This window comes from Dasypus novemcinctus, chromosome 5, assembly GCF_030445035.2.
Source record: "Dasypus novemcinctus isolate mDasNov1 chromosome 5, mDasNov1.1.hap2, whole genome shotgun sequence".
Classification (NCBI taxonomy): domain Eukaryota; kingdom Metazoa; phylum Chordata; class Mammalia; order Cingulata; family Dasypodidae; genus Dasypus; species Dasypus novemcinctus.
The window spans coordinates 166,440,700-166,463,093 of NC_080677.1; the positions used below are offsets into that span (position 1 = coordinate 166,440,700).

At 47.7% G+C, this 22,394-nt stretch overlaps 1 protein-coding gene across 1 annotated transcript; it reads left to right on the forward strand.

The window, feature by feature from the left end:
- HACD1 (3-hydroxyacyl-CoA dehydratase 1) lies at nucleotides 1-22,394 on the forward strand. The gene is made up of 7 exons (XM_058297905.2): nucleotides 1-169; nucleotides 10,311-10,428; nucleotides 10,610-10,628; nucleotides 10,703-10,791; nucleotides 15,315-15,436; nucleotides 19,363-19,541; nucleotides 20,724-22,394. The coding sequence occupies exons 1-7, from the start codon at nucleotides 30-32 to the stop codon at nucleotides 20,804-20,806; spliced, it is 750 nt and encodes a 249-aa protein (XP_058153888.1). The 5' UTR covers nucleotides 1-29; the 3' UTR covers nucleotides 20,807-22,394.

The following is a 22,394-nucleotide window of genomic DNA, read 5'->3' on the forward strand; positions in this document are numbered from 1 at the left end:
CCCTCCCGCCCGTGCCCGGCGCGGTGGCCATGGCGGCCCGCGAGGAGGACGGCGGCCCGGGCGGCGCCGCGGAGGCGGGCGAGGAGCGGGAGGCGGCGGGCCGGCGGCGGCGCCGGGGCTTGGCGGCCAGCGTGTGGCTCACGCTCTACAACGTCGCCATGACCGCGGGGTACGTGCGCGCCGGCCCCGGCAGCCCCGGCCTCCCTGCCGTGCTGCCCCGCACCGGCCCGCGGGCGGGCGCGTTTGGTGGGCGCGGGAGGCGCCGAGGCTGGGCGCCTGGAGAGGGTGCGAGGGCGGGCGCCTGCGCTGGGCTCGGGCCGGGGTGGGCGCCTGGGCCGGGGGCGGGCGGCGCGGGCATTGCCTAATACGGTGCGCGCGCGGCGCGGGTAAGTACGGCCCGGGCCGGAATGCGGGGCCGCCGGCGCTCTGCCCCGCCGCGCGTGGGGACCGGCTCCTTCCTGGGGCCCGCGTCCCCGCAGCCGGTTTGTTTTTTCGTGGGTCTCCGTGCGCCGCGGGCGTCTCCCTCCGGGACGAGCTTTGAAAACCCTGCCTTGTCGCCGCAGGGCCCTCGCGGCCAGCGCCTTCGTCCCCGTGGCCTGGGACCGATCCCCAATTTTTTTCCCCTGCGGTATGACTCGCCCGCTGGGGTCACACGGGGACTGTCGCCCTGCACAGGCCTGCCAACGAGCCCTGGGAAGGTGCCGCTCCGCGTCCTAGTCGCCTTGTTTTTTAAAAGTTCTTTCCCTTCTTGTTTTAAAGTAGTGTTAACCTGCACAAAGTCGGGGGCAGGTCCGGGCTTACTCTCTCCGGGGCCCCTAGAAGGCCCCCCGGGCGGGTGGGCAGGACCGAGCCTGCGGCGGCTCCCGGCCTGTGCGGTCCGCGGAGGTCCGGCCCACTGGGGGTTTGCCCCTGTGCTGCGCCCTCGGCTCCAGCCGTCCCAGCCCTGCGAGGAGGGGCCGTGGCGAGCGGACAGGCCCCAGGAGGCCCCGAGAGCCCCGGCCTGCGGGGGAGCGGGCTGCTCCGCCCGGCGAGGAGGGCGCAGCCGCGTGGCCAGCGCGCGTGGCCGGCCGTGGGGCCTTCTGCTGCGGTTCCCGCCGCGCCCTGGGCCTGGGGGTCGGTCCTGGGGGTGCGCTCACTGAGCGCCTGCCCTCTCCTTCCACTCCCCGTCCCCAAGGCCAGGTTACGTCTGGAACGTGAAAATCCAGCGCGCCAGCTCTGCTGGCAGCCCTCGGTGCGGCCGTCGCCTGGGCCTGGGCCTTCGCCTGGGCCTTGCCAGCCCGCCCGCCTTTCCCAGCTGCTGCTCCTGGAACTTTCTTCCGACCAGGTTTGGAGAAGCAGGTTTCTTCCCTCCCAGGCAGCCCTGGCAAGGCTGGCTCTTGGTTCTGAGCCTTCCTCCCCTCCCCAGGAGCCTGACCTTGCCAGTCGGAATTGAAAAGGGACCTTGTCTTTTCATCTGTTTATAAGGGCAGGGGGAACTTACTTGAAATAATCCATGTAACTGTTTAGAGGCTTTTTAGAGGGGTTGAGATGTGAAGGAGCGGGATTTCAAGTGAACTTGGAGGAGACCGGCCTGAGGGGCCCCAGAGCCTTGCCTGAGTAGGTGTGGGCGGATCCGGGTCACTCAGGTGGGGAAGTCGAGCCCGGGAAATTGGGGCAAAAACCCTGGGTGGGGGCCCAGGGTTGCCAGGGTTCGTTTTGTTCATTTAGCAGAACTTTGGAGTGCTGATTAATTTTTAAATAGTCTGCAAAACAATAAAACATCATGAATGTAGAAAACACCTGTATTTGTCCTCCTTGCCTCGCGCACTGGCGAGTGGCTTTCCCTGCCTCCTTTCGTACAGAGCGCCCTGGCCCCAGCCCCACCAGGCAGCTCAGCTGATGGCAGTCAGCGATGCCGGTGTGTTGATTGGGTATTGTCCCCGTTAGAGCGTGAGCTCTCCCTGGATGGTTCTTGAATGAATGCTTGCATATTTTAGAGCAGGGGTACTTACCTAGGGGATCCTGAGCCTGAATTGAAAATAAAAACAACTTTCCCGTGCGGACGCGTTGGTGCAGTTGTGATATATTTATTAAATAATGTACAGTATAGCATGGACTTATGGTTTTTATTTCGATGTAGCGTGTGCTGAGTGCAGTGGGTAGCTGCGAAAAGGTTGGTGAAGATGGCAGAGATGGTTTTATGATGCCGTGGGAAAACTCGAATTTCCACGTTTGCTGGGAATGATCATTTGGACAGATGTTGAACCATGTTAGGTTGTCAGGTACTGAAATTAGGGTAAAGTCGTAAAATGTAGTTTTGAATGATCCTACAATTTAATTTAAAGACGTACGATGTTGAGATGTTGAGTGTCATAAACTGCGGCTGCCTGCTGAGCAGGGGCCAGCTGCACCTCTTGTGGCATGCTCTGTCCCCACGTACTGAAGGGTTCCTTGAGGAAGAGCTCGCTTGGTTCTAGCTCCCCAGCGTCCAGCACGGCATTTGGCTTCGCAGTAAATATTAATAAACCTGAGCATGAGTGGATGAAGAAATGAATTAGGCAAGGACGCAAGACAGCTTCCACATGGGGGGCGCATGTTTATTTTTCCCCAAGAGTCGGCTTTATCAGGGACAGAGTGTATCCATTTGGGTTCATTTAATAAATAGCCCTGGTGATTTTAAGGAAACAGAACTTTCCAGGAAAGGATTCCTAATCACAGAAATTCCAATTGCTTTTGGTTTTTTTGGTTTCCTTGATTACAAGTACCGAACTGATGGACGAAGGGCGTCTGGGGAGACTGTCATCCTTGGGTGGCAGGCGTGGCGCGAGCTCCGCCTGGGTTGTTCCTGGCCACATTTGTGGAAGAGCAGATAGCTTAGAAGAGATGGTCCGTTGTTGTTCCTGACCTCTGGGTCTGTTCTTTTTATTTTGATTTTTTTGAGGTACTGGCGGGGGATTGAACCTGGGACCTCATATGTGGGAAGCCGGCTCTCAGCCACTGAGCCACTGGCTCCCCTGTTCATTTCTTTTATTTCGAACAGATTGCGTTTGCCACATTATCGTGATACCAAACTAGGTTGGCACAATACTGCCACCTTTGAAAACAGGTGACATTTGTAACAATGTTCTAACGCATGGACTGAATTTTTGTATGATGATATTTAAAAATGCAGAAGCCTTGACTTTTAAATGAGTCCACGGATGAACTGTTTGGTAGGTTAGTTACCTCTTACGTTTATCATTCGTAAAAATTTGATTTGGATTCACCTAAAAAACGGACACATACCTATGGAGAATGTGAGCTAAAACATCTTTTTAGGCTTGTTGTTTTCTTGTTAGAAGCAGCATGGGGACTTGGACCTGGGGGATTTCAGACTCCTCCACAGCTCAGCCCTGCACTGGACTCGGGGTTGGCTCAGGCGTATGTGCTCCCGTGGGGTCCAGGAGTGGTGGGGGAGCAGTGAGGAGGCCTTGGTCCTATGTCAGGGTCTAGGGCAAGCAGCTGCAAGTCTCTGGGTGAGGATTTTCTCCCTGGACACAGTGGCCTCCAGACGTTGTTTTTGTTGGTTTTTTTTGAGGAATTGGGAATTGAACCTGGGACCTTGTGCATGCAAGGCAGGCGCTCAGCCACTGACCTCCACCTGTGCCCTGCACACTTTTGGACAGCGCACTACCCACACCTTTTTAAATGTCTCATAGTTCACGTACACAAGGCACTGTCGCAGCTCCTCTCGTGGCACTCGGAGCCGGCCCGCACCGTGGTTTCAGGGCAGGCTGAGCTCAGTCGTGGGCTGGGGGTCCCTCTCTCCTGACCGCAGGTCCCTGGGGCTGAGTGTGCCTGTGCATCAGGCCACACCTGCACGTGTGCTCCTTGCGTGGGACACACTTGCCATCGCCCACAGAGCTCCGCCAGACGCTGGACGTGTGCAGGGGGAGTTGGGTCGCAGGGCTTGCCTGCTGGTTGCTCATTGTGTCCAACCAGGCGTCCTTTAAAGCCACCTGCCCATTCGATGCGTGCTAGTGAAAAAGTTACAACTGCAAAAGGATTTATTTGCAAATCCGTCTAACTGGACACTGGAGAAACTGATCCATAAGTCCTGGATAGAGACTTGTCACCACCATGTATTTTTTTTTTAACTTTATTTTGTGCATTTAACAGTTGAAAATATAAACAATAATTTAAAAAGAAAAAACACAGTTGAATAAAAACATACATTTCTCAATTAAATGTACTGGATACATATATATTTTTTTCAATCATATATGTTGTGTAATATATTTGGTTCATAGTAACAGTCATACAGTATTTGTCCTTTTGTGTCTGGCTTGCTTCGCTCAACATAAAGTCCTCCAGTTTCATCCATGTTGTCATATGCTTTGCGACTTCATTTCTTCTTACAGCTACATAATATTTCATTGTATGAATACACCACAGTTTGTCTATCCATTCATCTGTTGATGGACACCTGGGTTGTTTCCAACTTTTGGCAATTGTGAATGGCACTATGAACGTCGGTGTGCAGATGTCTGTGTCACTGCTCTCAGTTCTTCTGGGTATATACCCAGTAGTGGTATTGCAGGGTCATGTGACAAGTCTAAATTAAGCTTCTTTAGGAACTGCCAAACAGTCCTCCACAGTGGCTGTACCATTCTCCATTCCCACCAGCAGTGAAGAAATGTTTTTATCTTTCCACATCCTCTCCAACACTTGTAGTTCTGTCTTTTTAATAGTGGCCATTCTGGTAAGTATGAAATGGTATCTCATTGTCGTTTTGATTTGCATTTCCCTAATCATTAGTGATGCCGAGCATTTCCTTGTGTTTTTTGCCATTTGTATTTCTTCTTTGGACAAATGTCTATTCAACCCTTGCGCATTTTTTAATTGGGTCGTTTATCTTTTTATTGTCAAGTTGCAACATCTGTATATATCCTGGATATTAAACCCTTATCTGACCTGTGATTTCCAAGTATTTTCTCCCATTGAGTGGGCTGCCTTCTCACCTTTTGAGAAAGTCCTGGGAGGTGCAAAAGTGTTTAATTTTGAGGAGGTCCCATTTATCTATATTTTTCTTCTGTTGCATGTGCTTTGGGTGTAAGGTCCAAGAAACCACCACCTACCACAAGATCTTTAAGATGTTTCCTTATATTATCTTCTAGTAGTTTTATGGTCCTGGCTTTTAAATTTAGGTCTTTGATCCATTTTGAGTTGATTCTTGTATAGGGAGTGAGAGAGGGGTACTCTTTCATTCTTTTGGTTATGGTATCCAGTTGTCCCAATACCATTTATTGACGAGACAGTTTTGTCCCATTAACATGAACTTGGCAGGGTTATCAAAAACCTGTTGAGGGAAGCGGACTTGGCCCAGTGGTTAGGGCGTCCGTCTACCACGTGGGAGGTCCGCGGTTCAAACCCTAGGCCTCCTTGACCCGTGTGGAGCTGGCCCATGCTCAGAGCTGATGCGCGCAAGGAGTGCCCTGCCACTCAGGGGTGTCCCCTGCATAGGGGAGCCCCACGCTCAAGGAATGCGCCCCGTAAGGAGAGCCGCCCGGCGCCAAAGAAAGCTCAGCCTGCCCAGGAATGGCGCTGCACACACGGAGAGCTGACACAACAAAAAGAAACACAGATTCCCGTGCCACTGACAACAACAGAAGTGGACAAAGACGCAGCAAATAGACACAGAGAACAGACAACCAGGGTGGGGGGGAAGGGGAGAGAAATAAATAAATCTTAAAAAAACAAACAAACAAAAAAAAAAACCCAGTTGACTGTAAAGGTGAGGGTTTACTTCTGGATTCTCAATTCTGTTCCACAGATTGATGCATCTATCTTTATGCCAGTACCATGCTGTTTGGACCACTAGAGTTTTGTAATATGTTTCAAGGTCAGGCAATGAAATTCCTCCCAAGTTGCTCTTCTTTTTTAGAATGCTATTGACTATTTTGGTGCACTTTGCCTTCCAAATGAATTTGGCAATTACCTTAGAATTCTGTGAAGTTGGCTGTTGAAATTTTAATTGGTATCGCATTGAAACTATAAATCAGTTTGGGTCAGATTGACATTTTTCACAATATTCTTCCAATCCGTGGACACGGAATGTCTTTCCATTTGTTTAGGTTTTTTAAATATTTCTTTTAGCATTGTTTTGTAGTTTTCTTCATATAGGTCCTGTACTTCTTTGGCTAAATTAATCCCTAGGTATTTGAGTTTTGTTTTTTTTTTTGCTATTGTAAATGGAATTTCCCCCCTGATTTCTGCCTCAGATTGTTCAGTACTAGTGTACAAAACATTACTGATTTTTGTGTGTTGATCTTGTATCCTGCCACTTTGCTGAACTCATTTGTTAGCTGAAGTAGCTTTGTCATGCATACTCGAATTCTCTAAATACAGGATCATGTCATCTGCAGACAGGGAGAATTGTACTTTCTCTTGTTCTGGATCTTAGAAGGAGAACTTTCAACCTTTCCCCATTGAGTATGACATTGGCTGTGGGTTTTTTGTCTATGCCTTTTACAGATTGAGGAATTTTCCTTCTATTTTTTTGAAGTGTTTTTATCAAAAATGGATGCTGGAATTTGTTGAGTGCCTTTTCTGCCTTGAGATTATCACGTGGCTTTTATCCTTCAGTTTGTTAATGTAGTGTATTAATTGATTGATTTTCTTACGTTGAACCAGCCTTGCATACCAAGAATAAATCCCATTTGGTCATGATGTGTAAGGCTTCTGATATGCTGTTGGATTCAATTTGCAAGTATTTTGTTGAGAATTTTTGCATCTGTGTTCATTAGAGAGATTGGTCTGTAATTTTCTTCTAGTATCTTTATCTGGCTTTGGTATTAGGGTGATGTTGGCTTTATAAAGTGTGTTGGGTAATTTTACATCCTCTTTATTTCTTGGAAGAGTTTAAACAGAATTGGTGTTAATTCTTTTCAAAGTGCTTGGTGAAGCCATCTGGTCCTGGACTTTTCTTTCCTGGGAGATTCTGGATGACTGATTCAATCTCTCTAAATGAAATTGGCTTATTAAGTTCTTGTATTTCTTGTAATGTCAGTGTAGGTCGTTTGTGTGTTTCTAGGAATTTGTCCATTTCATCCAGGTTGTCTAGTTTATTGGCATACATTTTCTCATAATATCCTCCTATGATCCTTTTTAATTTTGTGGCATCAGTCATAACTTCTCCCCTTTCATTTCTGACTGCAATTATTTGTATCTTCTTTCTTTTTTTCTTTGTTAGTCTAGCTAGGGGTTTGTCAATTTTATTGATCTTCTCAAAGAACCAGCTTTTGATTTTGTTGATTTTGTTGTTGTTTTTTTCCAGTTTCATTTACTTCTGCTCTAATCTTTACTATTTCTTTCCTTCTGTTTGCTTTGGGTTTGGTTTCTTGTTCCTTTTCCAGTTTCTCTAGTTGTTAAGTCTTTGAGTTTAGCTCTTCTTTTTTTAATATAGGTTTTTAGGGCTGTAATTTCCCTCTCAAGAGGATATTCACTGTATCCCGTAAGTTTTGATAAGTTGTGTTCTCGTTTTCATTTGTCTCAATATATTTACTGATTTCACTTGTAATTTCTTCTTTGACCCACTGATCATTTAGGAATGGTTTTTCAGCCTCCACACATTTGCACATTTACTTTCTTCCTGTTACTGATTTGCAGTTTCATTCCACTGTGATCTGAAAAAGTGCTTTAATTTCAATCTTTTTATATTAATTGAGAGCTGCATTGTGCCCTAACTTGTGGTCTGTCCTGGAGAAAGATCCATGGGCACCTGAGAAGAATGTACAACCGGCTGAGTTTGGGTACAGTGTTCTGTATATGTCTGTTAGGTCTAACTCTCTTATATTCAAGTTCTCTGTTTCCTTGTTGATCTTCTGTCTAGTTGTTTTACCTAATGATGTGAGTGAGGTGTTGAAGTCTCCAGCAATTATTGTAGAGATGTCTCTTTCTCCCTTCAGTTTTGCCATAGTTTGTCTCGTGTATTTTGGGCCACCCTGGTTAGGTACATAGATATTTATGATTATTATATCTTCCTGGTGGATTGTCCCTTTTATTAATATATAATGGTCTTTTGTATCTCATAACTTTTTTCATTAAAGTCTGTTTTATCTGATATTAGTATAGCCACTCCTGCTCTTTTTTGATTACTATTTGCATGGAGTATCTTTTTCCAACCTTTCACTTTCAGCCAGTTTGTATCCCTGGGTCTAAAGTCAGGTTCTTGTAAGCAGCATATGATGGCTCATATTTTTCTTATATATTCTGTTAGCACGTATCTTTGTATTGGGAAGTTTAATCCATTCAAATTCAGTGGTATTACTGTAAATGCATTATTTACTTTCATCATTTAATTATTTGGTTTTCTTTTATTGTATCTTATTTTTTGTCTGTCTTTTTACTCTTTTGGTTATCCTTTCTGCTATTCTTTCTTCTATACTCTCCTCCAGACCTTTCTCCTGTCTTTTTCTTTTTGAGCTGTGAGCATCCCATGTGGTAGGCAGATGCTCTGTTGAGCCAAGTCTGCTTCCCTCAATGTCTTCTTGATGTCATTTATCTCTTTAGCCATGTTATCTTTCAAGTCATTCATTTGATTTAAAAAATTTTTGCATATATCGCTAATTAGTTATCTCCAATCCTGTCTCTTCTGGGGCTTTGATATATTCCTTTTCTTTGGCCATGTTGCTGATATCTAGGCATCTGTTTAGGATGTACTTTACTCAGATGCTCAATTTCTTTCTCTTTTGTAGGGATTTAGTGACAGGAGGCTGTGTCTTACCACTGCTCTTTGATCCTTAGCTTCACCTGGATTGTTAGGCTTGTCCCTGCTGGTTGCTCTAAACTAGGCTCTGGACCCAGTAATGGGCTGCAGACCAGCTTCCGAGGGCCTTGGGGAGGCAGCTGGAAAGGCTGGAAAGAGTCTCTTCCTTGTCTTTCATTTTCTCGCATGCACCTCCGTGGTCTGCCAGCAGACGACGCTCTTTGGCAGCTCTCGGTTCAGTGCCTGGTGGGAGCCTAGAGCTTCCCGTCTGGAGGCTGGGAGCCTTGTGATTCCAGCTTTCTCTGAGATGGTTCTCCAGCCTTTTCTGGAACCCCTCTCCTTTTCTGGGATTGGAAATATTTCCACTCCCCTCTGGGTCCTCAGCAGGCAATCCCCGCTAGTAGAGGAGGAGATTGGAGGTCGTGTATCTTTAGCCCCTTTTGGGCTCCAAGGCCAACAATGGTGGCCCCACCTGACCTGGAAGGGCTCCTGGACACAGGGGACCAGACCTGGGGTCAGGAGCTGGGTTGGCCTTAGGCTGTGCCTGTCTCTCTCCCCTTTCCTGGGGTGGTGGGTCCCTGGAGCCCCCTCATCTGCAGCTGGCCCAGAGGCCTGAGGATCCTCAAGTGTCTTTAGTGTGGGTGGGTGCCGGCTGCGCGTGGCGATTCCCCGCCTTGTCCCGCTCTCTGGGCGTGTCCCGCCTTCACCTGCTGCCCTAAGCCCTGGAGGACCTTCTTCTAGGCTGCGTCGGCCTGTCCTCCAGCCATTCTTCTGGAGAAGAGAGTCCCGTGGCTTCCTGGTTCTCCATCTTCGCGGAAGTTCCCATCTGGTCACTGTGTATTATTAAAGGCTAAAAAGAAGTTAAAGAGGAGGCAGCTTTTGACAATGTAAAGGGGCTTTTCGGATTGCTGGGGAAAATGGAAGAAATAACCTCTCCTTAGGGCCTGTCGGGTGAAAAGCCCACAACAATATCTGTATCGAATGTACAAATATAAATGGAAAAGCGATGGCATATGTGGTTTTTCTTTTTAAAAACAAACTCCTTGAAAACAGGCTCATGTCTGACTTGTATGTAGCCCTTCTGGGCCCAGCAGTCATTTTTATTTAGTGATAACGATGCAAAAATTAATGCTTCTTAGTGAAGATTTCTATTTATGCTTTGGATACCTATATGTGATTATGTATTTGTATAAAGTATATATTTATTCACGTATAGTGTTTGACAGCTTTGTATCTCAAGTTACCTTTATGTAATATTAAATATTTTACGATCATCTCATTTTTGGTACATAAACCCAATTTCTACAGTCCCTTGGTTTATTGACTGAAACCAAAAATATAGTGGACATTGTTGTAGGTTCATATGCAGTTGGTCTCCAATATATTCCATTCATCCCACTGAAGATCCAGCGTAAAAATAACATTCTTCATTTTTTTCCTGTGGGCTTTTGAAAAATGAAATAGAATAATGAGCTAAGAGCATGATAAAACAGATATGTTGTTAACTCTGTTAATTGTGGCCTTCCAGGAAGTCCAATCGTATTAATTTTGATAGAACTTCATAGAATACTTTTGTTTTCTCTAGGTGGTTGGTTCTAGCCATTGCCATGGTACGTTTTTATATGGAAAAAAGAACACACAGAGGTTTATATAAAAGTATTCAGAAGACACTTAAGTTTTTCCAAACATTTGCCTTGCTTGAGGTAAGTTTTCCGTCATGCTGTTTTTCTGTTGTTGTAATATTGGTTTGAAAATCTATTTGTTGGGCAAAATCCGTCCAGTTTGGTTCTGTACCACCTATGGACTGATTTAATTCCAAGTCAACAGGGATTTATTTTATGTTTTATGCTATTGACTTGTAATTTTTTTTTTGTTTGCTTACAGATAGTTCACTGCTTAATTGGTGAGTTTTGCTTTAATTTTAATTTTTAAAAAATTTGCCGTTGGGGCAGTAGTTGACTTGTCTTTCTCTTTCAGGAATTGTGCCTACTTCTGTGCTTGTGAGTGGGGTCCAAGTGAGCTCAAGAATCTTTATGGTGTGGCTCGTCACTCACAGCATTAAGCCAGTAAGTGGCACAGACACGTCTCTGTTGGAACCGCTGGGAGGCTTTCTATTACCAGGAGTCTGAAATGTTGGCCCTCGGGTGTTTCAGGAAGCAGGATCCCTGGGCAAAAAGATTTCGGTTTGAGTCTAAGTGGGGCTGTCCATTGGCTTAGAGCTTTAATAGAGTGGCTTCAAAACACAAGCAAAACCGAATGTTGGTATTTTATACATTTAAACATTAATGTTCATATCCTGTCACATAGCTAACAGGACATTTTCTTTTCTACTGAAGTTAGGTGTATTTTCTGATTGTACAGTTTAGGTAGTAGAAACAGTTGATTTTCCACCATTTAGCGTTGAGTGCTGTAGCAGCAGACGTCACCTACGTGTGGCTCTGTGGCCCGGAGCAGGTGAGGGCAGAGCTGGGTGTCCTTCCTTGGACTGTGGCTTTAGCAGCACGAGGGACAGGCCTGGGCTCGGCGGGTGGCCCGTGCTGCTGGCGGCGAGGCGTCGGGCGCTTCCGCCCAGGACACGGCCCTCCCCGGGGTCCTGCCCCGACCCTGGGCGGCTCCTGGCCTCCTCCCCTCTCCTCAGGTGCCTCCCCTGTCTCCTGACGGCTTGGGGCTGACACCCAGCCTCTTTCCGCTTCCTCCTGGCGGGGACGGACTCTCTGCCCCCCCGCCACGCCAGCACGAGCCCCCTCTCAGCTGCCCTCACGCGCGACCCCTGGCCCCGGCTGCCAGTCCGTGGGCTCGGAGTTCTCGCCACACGAGGGCCAGCCTGAGTGCCAGTAGACTGGCCGGCCTAGGAGCAGGGTGCAGCGTGGACAGAATCAGGAAGAGCGGGTGCAGAGAGGAGGCAGGTGCCCTGGCTGGGCCGGGCCCCAAGGAGTTCGAAGTCTGGGGGGGAGAGATGCAGGCGGGGGTCCCATCACCAGGAGGGCAGAATTACCGAGCCCCAGAGTGACTGGTCCTGGTCAACGGCAGGGTCCCCAGAGGACCCCCGCCTTAGGCAGCACACATCTTCCTTGACAGCAGCCGTCCCTGGCACCACCCGCCGTCTCTAAGGACCTCAGCCAGCGTGGGCTGAATGCCTTCTGCACACCTGCCCCTGGCTTGTTCTGGGTTCACAAGAATGAACAAGTCGTGGCCCAATGGTAAGGGGGTCCGTCTACCACATGGCAGGTCCGCGGTTCAAACCCCAGGCCTCCTTGACCCATGTGGAGCTGGCCCATGCGCAGTGCTGATGTGCGCAAGGAGTGCCGTGCCACGCACGGGTGTCCCCGCATAGGGGAGCCCCACGCGCAAGGAGTGCGCCCTGTAAGGAGAGCCGCCCAGCACAAAAGAAAGAGCAGCCTGCCCAGGAATGGCACCACCCACACAGCTGACACAGCAAGATGATGCAACGAAAAGAAACACAGATTCCCATGTCGCTGACAACAACAGAAGTGGACAAAGAAGAAGATGCAGCAAATAGACACAGAGAACAGACAACCGGGGTGTGGGGGAAGGAGAGAGAAATAAATAAATAAATCTTAAAAAAAAAAAAAAAGAACAAGTCAATCCCTGCTCTCGGGATCTGGCAGGCGGGTCGTGCAAATGTGGACTCACTCAGCAGACACTGCTCGTGCACCCGTTCCTGGCCAGACGCTGCTGACAATGTGGCCGTTGGCAACACAAACCTGGCCCCAGCCTTGAGGAGCGGGGGAGAGAGAATCAGCAAGCAGTTAAATTACCATTTAATTATATTGGTGCTAAGTCTTCGAAACAAGCCCAGCGTGCAGTGCAGCATACCTGGGTCCTTGGCCTGACCTGGGGAGGGGAGGCAGTCTTTCCCGAGGGACCCATACACCGCAACAAGAGTTATCCAGGGGGAGCTTATAGGAAGAGGGCACTAGATTAGGCAGACAGTGCTCTCACAGAAACAAGGGAGGAAGAGCCAAAAGCTATCCAGAGACCTGCTTTGGGGTCAGCAGACCAGGGCAGTGCTCCACAGCTCCCAGGAGTGTGAGGGACACAGGGACAAAGAACCGGAAACAACAGACGTGCATTACTGAGCCCCGGTGGTGGCTGGGAAGGGCTCCCCCCTCCCCCCCAAGAAACTAAGCTGGGGTAAAACTCGGGCTCACTGCAGCCGACTAAGAGGAGAGCAGACGTCGTCCTCCCTGTCAGCTGTTCTAAGGGGAAAGGGAGGGGGAGTCAGCAGGCTTTTCTTCAGTGAGTTTGGCTGACAGAGACCGCTTGGAATCTTGGCTCTGGCCAGACCAAAACACAGGAAAATGGAGAGATTCACCTCCGTGGAAAGGCACGCCAGTGAGCACCACCTGCTGGACAGTCTGGAAATTACATGGACAAAAACAATTTGGATCTCTCTGTACTCCAACCCTTGGGAGAAAATCTGTGCCCCATTAGTGAGTCCCTGGCATGGTGTTTTGCTCCAGGGCTGGGGATTGAACATTGGACCTTCTATGTGGGAAGCCGGCACTCGACCACTGAGCCACATTGGCTCCCCTGAGATGGTTTTTTTGTTTGTTTGTTTGTTTTTAGGAGGTACAAGGGGCCAAACCCAGGACCTCCTGTGTAGGAAGCAGGTGCTCAACCACTTGAGCCACATCCCCTCCCCCCTGGCATGAGTTTGAACTTTAGCTGGGTGATTTTATAGATTTAGAATAAGTTAAACCAAATATCAAAGAAGAACTGTGAAAAAACATTAGGCAAGAGAGAGAAATTGGCCATAAGAGTAAATTCACCAACATATTAAGATGCCTAGACATCAGCAGAATGCCTAGGAAACAGGAAGAGATGGCCTGGCCAAAGGAGCAAACCAAATATCCTGAAGAGATACAGGATTGAAGACAATCAGTGATAATCACACAGCCTCCTAAATGAGTATAAAGATTTGAAAGAAAATATGACTAAAGAAATAAAGCATATTAAGAAGACTCTGGGTGAGCATAAAGAATAATTTGAAAGCCTGCAAAGAAAAGTAACAGACCTTATGGGCATGAAAGACATGATGGATGAGATTAAAGGTACATTAGCAGCACATAAGAGCAGATTTCAGTTGCTCAAAGACAGAATTAGTGATTTTGAAGACAGAACATCCGAACTGGAAAAGGCAGGAGAACAAAATGAGAAGGGAAAAATGGAACAGGATCTCAGGGAATTGAATTACAATGCAAAATGAAATGCACAAACATACGTGTTATTGGTGCCCCAGAAGGAGAAGAGAAGAGGTGTAGAAAGAATATTTGAGGAAACAATGACTGAAAAGTTCCCAACCCTTATGAAAGAGTTAGCTGGATGCCTTGTAGCACAAACTGGCAAGTGTTATGCTATGCACAAAGTACCCTGAGAACAAAGTAGGCGAGCAAATAACTCTGCTCAGGGTGAGAGGGGCTTTGGGATAAGTTTTCCAGAGGACTTTAAAGGATGCAAAAGGGCTTGATAGGGGAAGTCACAATAGTATGCTTCCAATTATAGGGACTAGCACATATAAAGGCAAGACGTTCAAGCTTATTCCAGAAATGATACCAAGTTTGGTGTGGGGAGAGAAAGGCGAAGAGAGAGGGACTGAGTGATTGTGGGTGAAGTTGGAGAGGTTTCAGGCTAGGATTGTGAAGACCCTCGAATATCATGCCAAGTGTTAGGATTTTTCCTTTTATCCGCCAGCAGTGGAGGCCCAAGGAAGCTTTGAAATCATAGGAATATCCGATTCCAGTTTGTTTCTTTGCTTCTTTGGTTTGTTTTTAAGAGGACATTGGCATCCATGAGGCAAGTCAAGAGTGGAGGAAGCAGTTCGGACGCTGCTCCCATCCCGTATTCCAGGCGAGAGATGAGTTCGAGCAGCGGCACAGTGCGGGGGGAGAGCAGCCAGCTCCCAGCCAGCTCCCAGCCCGCTCCCAGCCAGCTCCCAGCCCGCTCTCAGCCCGCTCCAGCCAACTCCCAGCCCGCTCCAGCCAGCTCCCAGCCCGCTCCAGCCCGCTCCAGCCAGCTCCCAGCCCGCTCCCAGCCCACTCCAGCCCGCTCCCGCCAGCTCCCAGCCAGCTCCCAGCCCGCTCCAGCCAGCTCCCAGCCAGCTCCAGCCAGCTCCCAGCCAGCTCCCAGCCCACTCCAGCCCGCTCCCAGCCAGCTCCCAGCCAGCTCCCAGCCCACTCCAGCCAGCTCCAGCCAGCTCCAGCCAGCTCCCAGCCCGCTCCCAGCCCGCTCCCAGCCAGCTCCCAGCCAGCTCCAGCCAGCTCCCAGCCCGCTCCCAGCCCGCTCCCAGCCAGCTCCAGCCAGCTCCCAGCCCACTCCGCAGAGCCCATGCGGTCTGAAAGGCGATGGGAGGCGGGGGGGCTGGAGGCGAGGGAGAGAGAGCCGGCGCCTGGCCGCTCTCTAGGGAGGGCGATTCAGGTGCACAGCGCTGCGCCGCATGGTCCAGGTTGTGTTACATTTTCTCACCCTGCGTGTTCTGTTACGATGGAAGCCAGATAGCGAGCGCGAAAGTGTCTTCCCTGGAAAGCGCGTTCGAGGCGGTCAGCGAGGTCTCTCTGTCACCCTGCAGATCCAGAACGAGGAGAGCGTGGTGCTCTTCCTGGCCGCGTGGACGGTGACAGAGATCACGCGCTACTCCTTCTACACCTTCAGCCTTCTTGACCACTTGCCGTACTTCATTAAGTGGGCCAGGTGGCGATGCCCGCTGCACGGCTTCCCGCAGCCCTGACCTTGCTGACGCCGCATGCCAGCCAGCCCCGGGGCACGGAAACCTGCGCTTTCGCCTGTGCCAGGCTGCTGCCCGTGGATGCCAGGTTCTAACCGCTTCTTTAACATCGAGATGAATCCTATTAATGTGTGTTTTGAGTGGCATCAGAGCAAGGCAAGGTATATCACTGTCTGTAAATAACCTCTGAATGCGCCTTCTTTCTCCTTGGAAAGCATGATAGCCATTTTTTGGATTTACATGAAATGTGCCAAAAATATGTCATTTTATCAGATGGATTTACATTTTAATATTCAGTCTGTCCTCAATTTTCAGTATCATATATATGCAGCATCAATTTTTTTGCACTAAGTAGTAGAAACAGACTTTAATTTTTTAAAGTCATCAGACTTTATTTGAAATTGTATTATTTGGAATGTGGGCACTTTTACGTTTCAAGGACTTATATCGTAAAGCAACATTTTTTTTAAAAAGCTTTATTGTGGGAACATATACACAACGCAGAATTTCTCATAATAACCATTTCATGTGTATAATTCAGGGATATTAAATCCATTTACAATCTCGTGCCACCGTCACCACCGTCCAGGGCCAGCCCTTCCCGTCCTCCCAGGCTGAAATGCTCCCCCTTGGGCAGGAGCCGCCACTCCACGCCCATCACCCCACCTCGAGTCCTCTACCTTCTGTTCCTGTGAATTTGCTAAGGCAACGTTTTTTAAAGCAAAAGATGCCTGTTGTTTTTTTTACTCCAACTGTGTGAATTCTTTGAGTAACTGAAGTTCTACCAAGTGATGCCCTTTTGAGGCACGTCGCTCCCAGTGGAGACGCGGCCGCCGTCCTCTCTACTGTGGCTAGAGTAGAGCTGACAGTGACAGCAAGCCGTGCTGTGCCGGGCGGGTGTGGACGGAGCAGTCGAGCTGGACAGTGCAGCAGGTCAGGTGGCCGCCAGGGACAGGGTGGGTGCCCACATTTCGGGGCCAAACGTGTCCTTTTCTTTTCATTCTTAAAATTTTTGAAATGACGGAGGTGACTGTTCAAAGCCTAAAGCAAGCAGAGCAGACGTGGGGCGGCCCAGCCCGTCCCCTCCCCGGGGCGAAGAGGTTTGGGGAGAGCCCTCCAGACGCTCGGGCTAGGGGAAGCGGGAGAGCCAGCCGTGAGCCTTCTCGACCTGGGCTGTGGCGGGACGCCTGCGCCAGCTCCCACAGGCCCACAGCGCAGGTCCTTGCTGCTGGAGTCGGGGTTCCCATTGTGTTTGCTGTGCCTATATATCTGTTATTTTCAGGACTCAGATATATGGGGTAAACCATCCTTAGCTTGTTTGAGGATGGTCTTTCCCTAGTGTCAGTCTCGGGCTGGAGTCTCACATATTCGAGGTCTGATGTTAGAAAAAAGCATTACTCCTTTTTTATTGTGTATTATACATGCTCCAATATAGTCAACTAGAATATGTAAACAAATCAAAAAGAGGAAAACAACATTGAACCTAGTTATCCTGCATCACAAGGCTAGTCGTTGCCGACTGTAACGACTGCTCCAGGCTCTTGCCTGCTCTCTCGCCCGCTTTAGGCGTTTCTGGCTTACCTTCTGACCTATAAAGCGCTTCAAAAAGTCAGTTTGGGCTCCAGTGCTTGTCCCAAGCAGGCTGCACTGCCGTTTGCTTGTTCCTGCGTGGTTTTCTCCTCGTTGTGCACAGACACTCCCTCTTGGGGAGGGGGCCTTTTAAAGGCTCCAGAAGGCACTTCAGGGTCGTTGGGGCGACCGTGGCTTTCTGGGCATTGGAGCCTCTAAAACATAATTCGTGCCCCACCGCCTTGGGTTTGCCGCGCTCGCCACGCCTGCCTGGAGAAGACGACGGGACGCGCCATACCCACTGGCCTTTGACGCTTCCGGCGCCTGCCTGTGGAAGCATCCGCATGTCTTGAATTTCTGGAAAAGCTGAAAGCCTGCCAGTGCATGCTTGAGTTTGTGGTTTGGAAAATGTCTGCCAATCGACTTCTTGTGAAAGAAGGTGTTACCAGATCTTTCAGCTTTGAAATGCGCTTTGAAATGTAAAATACTCCTCTGAGTCAGTCATAAACGTTAATAGGTTTTGTGTAAAAATCTTGATGATCCCAACTGCTACATATATTTGCCAACCCTATAAATAGACTAAAATTATATTAACATTTGTGGTTAGGTTTAAATGTTGAAGCTACTTTTCTAAAATAAAACTTCAGTTGAGGAAAGATTTCTCATTTATAAATAGTTTAATCTCCTTAATGGTTTGAACCTCAACTCTATTTATATAGTAGAAGTGTTCCTGAAAACTGGACCTCAATTTAGGTGATTGTATACTGAGTTATGCTTTAATATTGATTTCCATTTTAACTTCAAAAATATATTCCATCTAAAAAATCTAGGGGACAGCCCGGAGTGCCCACGGGAGACTACCTTTACCTGAATTTAGTTCGTGAGCACTTAAGTCTCCCATAGAGATGGCCAGTGGCTTGAAATCTTTTTAAAGTGCAAATAAAGTCAAATAAGTGATATAATTTTTTCCCATTTCATTAAAAATATTCATCGCCTTTAAATTAGATTTTAATGGGGGTTAAATTGTGGGGTTTTCTCCCAATGAGACCCACATAAAGTAAAAAAACAAGACCCTTAATCAGTTTGGGTATTTTATTTGAGAAGGGAATATGCAGGGTTCAGTTATATGATTTTAAAAATCGAGTAAGAAAAGACTGATTTAAGTTATGTACAGAACTTTCATAAGATTCTTAGGAAAATGAGGGGTCTATCCCTGGCAAGGGGGCAAGCACGTAACACCAGGGTCATTCTTTCTTCACCAGTTCATCTAGTTTAGCAGAGTCCTGCCCCCATCCCAGTTGCTTTCCTACTATTAATATATCTTGGCACAGAGTCATAAGTTGTCGCCAAGCTCCTGTGATACTGATTTGCTTTTCTTTGCAAATATTTCATACTGCCAACAAAATGATTAAATAAATACAGGTTAATTTGATTCTTTTTTCCCATTAATTTTTCTAAACTTAAGCCCACCTTCAGTTTTTTTTTGTTTATTTTGTTTTTGTACTGTTCTCTGGTGACTGATTCTCAGCAAAACCCTTTTCCTTAAAGGAGCAATGCCGTGTCCCTTGGCCTTGGGGCTCCCCCGCTGCGTGTCCCGTGGTGGGGGGCACAGACGGTACCTGGCATCCCCATTAGAAAGCTTGCCGCGAGACAGTGAACAAATCTTGCCTTTGCATTTTGAATATAACTTTCTCAGCTCTATTTTAAGCAAACTAACTTTTCCTTTAATGTGGGAATTCAGCAAATAATTTGCCCTCCTTACTTTGTTATGCCATAGATTTAGGCAATACGCTCATTAGGGCGTCGTCAGCTGCTGCAGGAAGCCATGACCTTCTAATTAGCAACCACAGGACTCCAAATGGCTGTTAATAAGAACTAGTGGTAATTTGAAGGGTTAGTTATAAAATTAGGATCAAAGCTGGTCGTTTATAAGCACAGCATTTGATCAGTAAATGGCCAGTGTCAGGAAAAATCTATCAGGTATGAGTCCATATGCCAAAGAAGTTACCTTTGCAATACATAAAAAAATCAAACCAAACAACCCCTATATCTGCAGTTTTTAAGTGTATAAAAGTATCATAATACTGTAAAGTAAGCTGACTATATTTTGTTAAGATCCCATTTAAAATGGAAACTGCTATAAGAAAAGATAAGTTAATAAATGAATGATTAAAGTAGAAAAAAATCAACTTCTGTGAAGTTCTTGTAATAGGTATAGAAAAGGGGTTTTTAAAGTCCGTGTAGAGTAGTAGCAAAAGAACGATGACATAAACCCCAGTAATTCTTACTGAAAGATAATCCTCTGAGGTTTTTCTTTCCCCAGATATAATTTTTTTATCATCTTATATCCTGTTGGGGTTGTTGGTGAACTTCTTACAATATACGCTGCCTTGCCGTACGTGAAGAAAACAGGAATGTTCTCCGTCAGGCTGCCCAACAAATACAACGTGTCTTTCGACTACTACTATTTCCTGCTGATCACCATGGCGTCCTACATCCCACGTAAGTGTTTGTAGTCCTTTGGCTTAATATATGGAAGCGTTTGGGAAGAATCTGTAATAAACTAGTCTAATCAGCAAGGAGGTTGGGTAACTGGGGTGGAGCTGGACGCAGGCTCCTTCACTGACACCATGAAGGGGTGAGCTAGTGGGGGGTGCCAGACCAGGGCGGGTACAAGGTCATCATCATCGTCCTCACCAGAGACCACGGGGCTGGGTAAGAGCCAGAGCAGGGGCCGGTCTAGGGTGGACCGAGTGCTGGGGTAAGAGCCGGAGCAGGGGTCATTCCCAGGCTTTCCTCCTGGGTATCGAATGGGGCGGAGGGCTGCCCGCGAGGGAGGGGCTGTTTTGAGTGACCGTGAACGGGTAGACCTGGCAGGGGCCCTCCCTGCGGCGGGTCTGACCAAGTCCAGCAGTTTCGGGTGTTAACCTTGGCCGTGTTGGGGGCATGCAGGCACCTGGCGTTCCCCAGCCCTCGGTTTTGAAAGTCCAGTTCAGGGCCTCTGTACTTAGGCTGGCCTGGGCTTTTCTAGTACCCCACACGCACGGCCCCCGGGCACGGCCCCCCTCCTAAACCACAGCCAGGCCCCAGGTCCACCGGGGCACCCCAGCACGTGGCCAGGACTTGGGGGGGCCTGACGGGGCTCCTCCCTGTGGGCAGGGCACCCCATGTTTGCACAGACCCAGTGGGGGGCGGGCGGGGGTGGGGCACCCCTCTCGTGTGCACAGACCCCGTGGGGGGCGGGCGGGGCGGGGCACCCCACATGTGTGCACAGACCCCGTGGGGGGCGGACGGGGGTGGGGCACCCCATTCATGTGCACAGACCCCGTGGGGGGCAGGTGGGGTGGGGCACCCCACGTGTGCACAGACCCCGTGGGGGGCGGACGGGGCGGGGCACCCCATATGTGTGCACAGACCCCGTGGGGGGCAGGGGGGGCCCGCAGGGAGGCCTCCCTGGCCACAGCCTGGGGTTCATGGTGAAGGCATCTGAGCTTGCTTTTTAAAAAGCCAACAAAGCAGTTCCTGGCATCGGAGCGTTTGGGCCTCAGCATTTGTGCCGAGCCAGGGCGTCGGTGGTGTGGAGTGGACTCCTCCAGCCTGCCCGCTCCAGGGTGAAGCAGCTTCAGGCATAAGTAATCCACAGCAAGAGCTTAGTTTTCTTCTGTTTTTCTTTTTCCAATTAAGTGTTTCCACAGCTCTATTTTCATATGTTACGTCAAAGAAGAAAGGTGCTGCACGGAGAGGTGATTGTAGAAAAGGACGAGTAGAAGGACCTGCAAACAAGGTGCTTTTCCAGAAGAGCCAGGATCCCGTGAGTCCAGTTCTGGTTACAAGAATAAACAACGTCACGAAGCGTCGTGGATAGTACCGTTTCTTGAAATGTACCTTGAGACGTGTGCGTTTGCAGTGTTTGTCTTCACACGTGCCAGATCCATGTCCACAGGAGGTGGTGATCATGAAGAAAGTAATTGGTTGTATAACCTGCCAAAGTTCTTCTGCTAATTTTTCTAAATTTTTTGCAACCTCTGCTCCAAACTTTTAAAATCAATATTTACGAAACAGTTTAATGATTTAACCTTACGGTATTTTCCAGTGATATTTATGTGCTCTTTATACATGAAGACAAATCAAAATTACAATTACTCATTAAAAAACCGTTATATATCTCAAACTCAGGGTCTATTTTTTCAGGTCGTAGGGCAGCATTTATGATTAGTAAACATTTTTGGAAGCATGGACATAATCTGCTATGGCAAAACTTCAGATATTGATTAAGTAGCAGCATAAGAGAAGCAAAAATATTCGAATAGATGTTAAATTGGAAAGCATTCTTTGAAAATAAGCCTAGGCTGTTGAAATTACTCACACCACTAAGCAAATGTATTTGTACTTGCACTAACCGCGCGAGGAGGACTGCCTTTTCTACAGGAAGGGCTCTGAGGGGGTCGCAAGCCTTATGGTGTGTACTTGCCCCTGCTTGTGGAAACGGCCCTGGGGTCTGCTCAGTGCTGTACTGGGACCCTCGAAGGAGAAGGTGGTCTCCATCACAGCCTCCTCGCCCATTGCACACTTCCCGTGGAGCTGAGGCCACTGAAGTTCTGGGGTATGGGCTGAAGCAGACTCATTCCATTCGAATTCCGTTGCATAGCAAAAGGCCCTGTGATAAATCTCCAGCCCACGTGTTAAATAGAAAGATACACTGAAGATGCTTTAATTCATAAGTAGGTCCTTTAAAAAATGTCTACCTGTATTAAGATATGCTGGTTTACTGACTGAGTTCTGAGAGAATATTAAGTGACTTCAAAAGAAAATAAACTTTTTACCTAGCATAGATATATGGGTTTAATTTTGGCTTTAAATTGTCTGTATTGTTTACATTTCCAGTCAACATATTAATACCATATTTTTCAAAATCACTTGTTTTTTGTTACCACCTGCTTTTCAGATTTTTCACGTAGAAATTTGTAATTCAGAATATTTTTGCAAACTTTTATTTTAAATACCCAGATTTTAAAAGGTGCTATTTCTTGTATTGTTATATTTTAATATTTCCTAAGCCGCTGAATATTTTAATGAGCAGTATATATTAGATTACTAATTTGACTTTGATCAGTTCTCCTTCCTGAATTTTTATATGGAAGAACATTTCAGGGAATTTTCCCCTTGGTGACATAGAATAAAACATACATCTATTTATCTTATTTGATGCCTGTCTTATGGAAAGTGTTTTAAGTCTGATTCCTAAAATAATTTGCAATAATTCAACTTGTACTCTGTTCAAGCAGCTGTGTTGCTCTTTTTTCTTTACTTGTGGAATATCTTGATTAACGTTAATAAAAATGAAAAAATATCAAA